Genomic DNA, 6968 nt, shown 5'->3' on the forward strand with positions numbered 1-6968 from the left:
AAAATATTTAAAAAAGAAAAGAAAATATGAAGGAATCTACTTTTTCATATTTAGTTATTAAAAAAATAAATAAATAATATATCAAATTAGTCAATAAAAATATGATTTTACATACTATTTATATTTAATTTTTAATTTTTTTAATCATATTAAAATAATTTTTTTATTTTTAATATTATTTAATATTAAGGAAAATATAATAATTTTTTTTCTTCTTATTATTTTTTTCCAAAGTAAGGAAAATATATGTGTATCATCGATGTATGCAATTTTTATGTCGGCGGCCTCGTCGTTATGCTGCCTACTGTCGTCCAACGTCTATATTTGTGAGGGAGTACAACGCGGCTTGGACGTTGCTTTTGTCCAACCGAAATTTCGAACGCTGACTACCCTCTTGGGTCGGAAATTTCCAACCTGCCCCCGGGGGGTCGGGTCGGGCCAAATTTTCAGTCTCCCTCTTCCTCTGTAGCATGGTTCCAAGAGTCCCTCTGAGGAGACTCGTAGAAGCTCAAACGAAACAAACTCTCAAATTTCTGCACATATTCCAATTATCGTTTCTAGCTCAGCGTTCAACTCAATCTCAAAACAGGGCCTTCTCTCTCGAAACTTATCATCTGACAAATGGATCTGCGGCGCTGTGCGAAGCGCACCACCCATTGGACGAAATTCCCCACACAGCCCAACCACACTGTAATCACTTGCTTTTCGAGTATTCGCGCAGTAATTGTAACCATGAAGCTTTGGATATCTTCTTGGGTAATCGGCGTTCTGCTCTACCAATTGATGGGTCGAGCCTTTCTTGTGCATTAAAGGTCTGTGGAAGCTTGTTTGATCAGATTGTTGGCAAACAAGTACACTGTCTTTGTGTTAGATCTGGATTTGTGGAGGATGTTAGTGTTGGCACTTCTCTTATTGATATGTATATGAAAACTCAGAATCTGGAGGATGGGATGAGAGCATTTCATGAAATGCCAGAGAGAAATGTAGTGTCTTGGACCTCCTTGCTTACGGGGTATTCGCAGAATGGCTCGGCTGATTCAGTCATAGAACTTTTCTTTCAGATGCAAATGGAAGGAATTAAGCCTAACGCATATACTTTTGCTGCTGTTTTCGGAGCTCTGGCAAGTGATGGTGCACTTGAGAGGGGAATTCAGGTTCATACAATGGTTGTTAAAAATGGTTATGAGTTTACTACACCGGTGGGAAATTCTTTGATTAGCATGTACTCGAAAACGGGAATGATTAGAGATGCTAGAGCAGTCTTTGATGGTATGGAGAGTAGGAATACCGTCTCTTGGAATGGTATGATTGCTGGTCTTGTAACAAATGGGTTTGACATGGAAGCTTTTGAACTATTTTATGAGATGAGACTTGCTGTCATAGAGCTGACTCAGATGACTTTTGCTACTGTTATTAAGTTATGTGCTAACATTAAGGAATTGGGTTTTGCAAGACAGCTCCATTGTCAAATTCTTAAGATTGGATTTGGATACCATTTTAATATCAGAACAGCACTTATGGTGGCTTATACTAAGTGCAGGGAAATGGGTGATGCTTTCCAGTTGTTCTCTGGAATGCATGGAGTTCAAAATGTGGTGTCATGGACTGCCATGATTAGTGGTTACTTACAGAGTGGTGAAAAGGAAAAAGCTGTGAATCTCTTCTCTCAAATGGGCAGGGAAGGTGTTAGACCGAACCATTTTACATATTCTACCATCCTTACAGCTCTCCCAGTTGTTTCTCCCTTCCAAGTACATGCGCAAGTTGTCAAAACTAATTATCAGAACTCATCCCCAGTGGGAACTGCACTTTTAGATGCTTATGTTAAGTTAGGAAAAACCAATGAAGCCTCAAAAGTTTTTGAATTGATTGATGAGAAGGACATTGTTGCATGGTCAGCAATGCTAGCTGGATTTGCCCAAGTAGGTGACACCGAAAGAGCCATTAAAATTTTCCTCCTCTTGAGAAAGGAGGGCATAAAACCAAATGAGTATTCCTTTTCTAGTGTCATTAATGCCTGTGCTGGCCCCATGGCAGCAATGGATCAGGGTAAACAGGTCCATGCAAACTCAATCAAATCTGGATTTAATAATGCTTTATGTGTAAGCAGTGCTCTTGTCACAATGTATGCAAAGAGAGGCAGTGTCGAAAGTGCATATGAAGTTTTCAAGAGGCAGGGGGAGAGAGATTTAGTGTCATGGAACTCAATGATATCGGGATATGCACAACATGGTTATGGGAAGAAGGCTCTTGAGATATTCAAGGAAATGAAGAGTCAAAATATGGGAATGGACGGTATAACGTTCATTGGTGTGATTTCTGCCTGTGCACATGCAGGACTGGTGGGTGAAGGTAAAAAATTTTATGATATGATGGTCAAAGATCTTAATATTCATCCAACAATGGAGCATTATTCTTGCATGGTTGATCTATATGGCCGAGCAGGAATGTTTGAAAAAGCCATAGATATTATCAATGGGATGCCATTTCCAGCAGGTGCAACTGTATGGCGAACTCTGTTGGGCACTTGCCGCGTCCACCTCAATTTAGAGCTTGGAAAGCTTGCAGCAGAAAAGCTCATTTCAATTCAGCCAGAAGACTCTGCTGCATATGTTCTGCTGTCAAATATGTATGCGGCAGCAGGAGTTTGGCAAGAGAGAGTTAAAGTTAGGGAGTTAATGAGGGAGAGGAAAGTGAAAAAAGAAGCTGGATACAGCTGGATTGAGGTAAAGAACAAAACCCATGCATTCTTGGCTGGAGACCTTTCACATCCCTTATCAGATCATATTTATTCAAAACTTGAAGAGATAGGCATGCGGTTGAAGGACGCAGGATACCACCCAGATACAAATTTTGTGCTTCATGATGTTGAAGAGGAATACAAAGAAGTTATCCTTTCTCGACACAGTGAGAGACTGGCCATTGCTTTTGGATTGATTGCCACACCTCCAGGGACTCCTATCCAGATTGTGAAGAACCTTAGAGTCTGTGGAGATTGTCATACTGTTATTAAGTTAATATCATTCATTGAGGGGAGGGACATCATTGTGAGGGATTCTAACCGATTCCACCACTTCAAGGGAGGTTTATGCTCTTGTGGGGACTATTGGTGAACATTCCAATAAGTCAGCCAAGAATATTGGTGACACTCCAAAAAGTCAGTGGGACATGGATTTAGTGTATGCTTGTTGGTTGATCATATCAACGGTATGTCCTAAATCATTCACATGGCTCTTATGGCTAGAAAATTTTGTCACACAGGGTATATTAACTTGTATTTGCATACAGGATTCTTAGGCTAAGTTGGTGCTCATAAAGCTGCGTCATGGACATATTATTAGGGGCCACATTATTGTATTGGCTATGAACCTGATGGCTAATCAAATCAAAGAAGAAGAAGCACATACCAGTTTTGTGAAAACCTGGGTGTTTGGAAAGTTGATGATGATTCATTGAGGGTGTAAATTACCTGAAAGTCTGATTTCAACTAAGTTTGGTGGGCTTCGCATTACTTCTGTACGATTTGCTGCTTGAAATTTGTAGCTGCTGTTTTTCATGTTGCAACTGAAACACTAAGAGGTATGTGAAAATTGTCACAAAGTAATTTGCAATTTTTTTTCACTATTATATGGGCTGTCCAGCTGTATGCAGGTGGATCACTTGCCCACTTGAGTTGATTTGGTGACAGTCAACTTGATTTAAGTTGGCTAGCACCAACTGGCCTTATTGCTTATAAAAAGCATCCCCTGCTGTATCTCAATGTAACTATGAATCCCATTCAGTGCATATGATAGTCCCTGCTTTTGAGTACTTTGCCTCCATGTAAAAGAAGCAATGTATGATGCTTTTAATTTCCTTCTCCTACTTTTTATTTATCCATATGCATCCAATAATTTAATGGTATCAGAGCCCATTTTTACTCTCCATAAGCCCCTCATGTATTAGCCACAGTAATGGCCTAAAGCCACAGCAATGAGCTTGCTTTCAATTAATTTTCATAAGGAGTTCTAATAATTGTTGGAGAAAATTACAATTTAGGAAGCACTCTTATGAAGACGTTGCTCCTCTCTCAATATATTTAGACATTATTAAAGAGAGGTATGAAGATGCAAAAGGAGGATAAAGAGAACACGATTAGAATGCTAGAGCCTTGTCTTCTATGCACCAAGGGATAAGTAAAACTATTCTTCCTAGAATTATGTGTGCAATTACATCCAAACATGCATGAGAAATTTGAAGAAAACAATTTGGAGGCTATGATAAAGTAATCTTCATTAAGCTTCAAAACTCATGGCATTAGCTTGACAATTTGGCCATGAAAATGTGCGAGAATTTTTTACTGGAGTTTCTATAATTATTAATCTGGTTAGAGGATAGGAGATACCAGAGAAGAGCGGTTGAAAATTTTTTGAGAAGCTTGCCAGCAAATTTTGAGCATGTAGTTGCTGCAATAGAAAAATTGAAAGATCTATTAAAGCTCACTTATGAGCTCATGGGATGTCTTGAAGTCCATAAAAAAAGAATGATCAAATTTTCAAGACAAAATCTAGAGAAAGCTTTTCAATCAAGTATCGATGTAAGAGAGCAAAAATATTCTAGAGGAGAGCAAGAAAATAAAGAAGGCAGCTCAACCAAAGAAATTCACATGGAAGAGGATGTGGTGAAATCCAAAATTTTCAAGCTTAAGGTAGAGGAAGGAGGAGCAATTTCAACAACAATTTTAATTCTTGAAGGTGTATTTGTAAAAAATATGGATACAAGGAAAAAAATTGTCTTTTTTGGCGTGGAAAATGCAAAAACTCAAACCACCATCAAAGTGATAGTTGGATAAAGATCAACAAGAGCATAATGGAGGCATTATGTAGCAGATTTCGTGGGTTCAATACCTTCATTCATTGCTGAAGTGTAGGAAGTAAAAATCACAGCTCTACTGGCCAGACTGCAATTGTTTTGTAACAGCTGCTACAACTCTTAACGGATTGGTAGGGCTGCTACAAGATTGTTATGGAAACAAATATTTTTTTAATTTCTTTTCTTCTCAGTTTCTCTCAGTTTTGTATTCATAAATTAATCTCAATCAACTATATCAACTATATGAAATCACCTATATCAACTATGTAAAAAAAGAGGGTGTAAATGATGATCATACTGATACAAGCTAATAGTTTTCATTCCCTTTTCATGGAAAACTCTTTTCGCTTTATTTATATTGTTTAACTTTAATCTTCTTTATTTTCTGATTTTTGTATTACTGAAGTCATTAATACTTTATTTTTATAACTATTAATTCTGTGATCTTAATGTTGTAAGTTTAAAGCTTAGTTTATACAATATAGCTTGCTAGTCTAAAATTTTTAGATTTTATTACTTTAACTAATAAAATGATAAAAATTGTTTAATATATATCATGCTTTATGTGCCTAGTAGATTAATTAAATATATCATATTAGAAGCTAATGTATTTTGTTTCATTAATTTATCTGTTGCACATTTTACTAAACAATGATAGTAGGTTGAACTAAAGGACCTAGAATAAATTAAAAATATTTTAAAGAAGAGTTAAAGGGCTTAAAATATGCAAATATGCAAACATAGGTAATGTTGTGTGTGCGAGAAAAAAAATATAAATTCATGGCCTGTACAGGTGTACACCCTCTTCCTATGTAACATCCACTAGCTCTTGTTACACCTGCTTCACATGTTGTCATTATGCTATGCTACCTGCTGCCTCTATTTCAAACCATGCTCTGGAGAAAATGGAGAAAAAGTAGCAGGGCAAGTATTTTTCATTCTTACATGAATGCTTAACAAATATTTGAGAATATTTGGTAGGTGGAGTGCTTGCAGCAATAACATGACAAGTAACAGAGAGATGTACATGAAGCTTGATCATAAGTTCACCTCAGAGGTAACACCTGGAGGAGGCAAGTTACATAAAATTTTTGGGAAATTAGCAATAGCAGTCCATGAAAAGGGAGGTAACTCTAAACTCATCCATTATAGGCTTTATGCCTTTATATTCTAATTTGACTCAGAATTTATTTAGTGTTGGAAACTGCTACAAGAGGACATATATTGCATTTTGATAGTGGAGAATGCATCATCATTGAGCTTCAAATTTTTCCCTTTATCTATCCCACAAATTACCTGTCAAAGTCTTAGCAACAAAGCTTCTCATTTATGGCATATGAGATATGGGTATCTAACTTTCAAAAGCCTTAAATTATTGAAGGAGAACACATGGTTGCCAAATTATCTAATATTTCTAAGAAAAATAAAATTTATGAAGATTTTATTTATGGAAAGATGCATCATTTGCCATTCCTGAACTTGGAGAGCTAGATCTCTATTATAATTAGGGCATGCAGATGTTTGTGGACCTACAAGAATTCCATCTCTTAACAGCAAGATATATTTATTTTATTTGTTGATGCTTATACCGAAAATGATATGGGTCTAGTTTTTGAAGCAAAAATCAGAAGCTTTTTCTATATTTCTTCAATTCAAAGCACTTGCAAAGAAACAAAGTGGAAGAAAATTGAAGATTCTAAGGACAGATTTTTTGGGGAATTAATTTCTACAATATTTAATGATTACTGCAAAGATGAATGCATAAGAAGGAAGCTTGGTGAGACATAGTCCCCAACAAAATGGACATGCAAAACAAAAGAATTACATGGTTGTTGAAATGGATTGAAGCATGTAAAAGGGTAAAGGACTCCAAAATAGTTTCTGGGCACAATTAGTTATCCTGTTGTCTATATTTTGAATCATTCTCCAGCAAAAGCTGTTGTAAAGTTAGAAATGTGGGAGAGAAGAAGGGAAGAAGAGAAGAGAAAAAGAGAAATAGAGGAAAAGTTGAGCGGCAGTTTCCCTAGACAGCTCCAGGTTTGCCTTCTTATATAACAAAGACTTGAGGACAAAAATAACCCCCCTCACTGTGAGTGGAGAGGAACGCTAGAATTTTC

General features: G+C 36.7%; 1 protein-coding gene across 1 annotated transcript; it reads left to right on the forward strand.

The window, feature by feature from the left end:
* Nucleotides 1-374: 374 nt before the first annotated feature.
* On the forward strand, nt 375-6088 carry LOC131149723 (pentatricopeptide repeat-containing protein At2g27610). The gene is made up of 3 exons (XM_058100421.1): nt 375-3207; nt 3289-3579; nt 5833-6088. The coding sequence occupies exon 1, from the start codon at nt 471-473 to the stop codon at nt 3111-3113; it is 2643 nt and encodes an 880-aa protein (XP_057956404.1). The 5' UTR covers nt 375-470; the 3' UTR covers nt 3114-3207; nt 3289-3579; nt 5833-6088.
* The last annotated feature ends 880 nt before the right edge of the window (nt 6089-6968 follow it).

The sequence above is a fragment of the Malania oleifera genome, chromosome 2, assembly GCF_029873635.1.
Source record: "Malania oleifera isolate guangnan ecotype guangnan chromosome 2, ASM2987363v1, whole genome shotgun sequence".
Taxonomy (NCBI): domain Eukaryota; kingdom Viridiplantae; phylum Streptophyta; class Magnoliopsida; order Santalales; family Ximeniaceae; genus Malania; species Malania oleifera.

Coding starts and splice junctions, on each gene's coding strand:
- LOC131149723 (XM_058100421.1), top strand. CDS start 471: ATGGTTCCAAGAGTCCCTCTGAGGAGACTCGTAGAAGCTCAAACGAAA.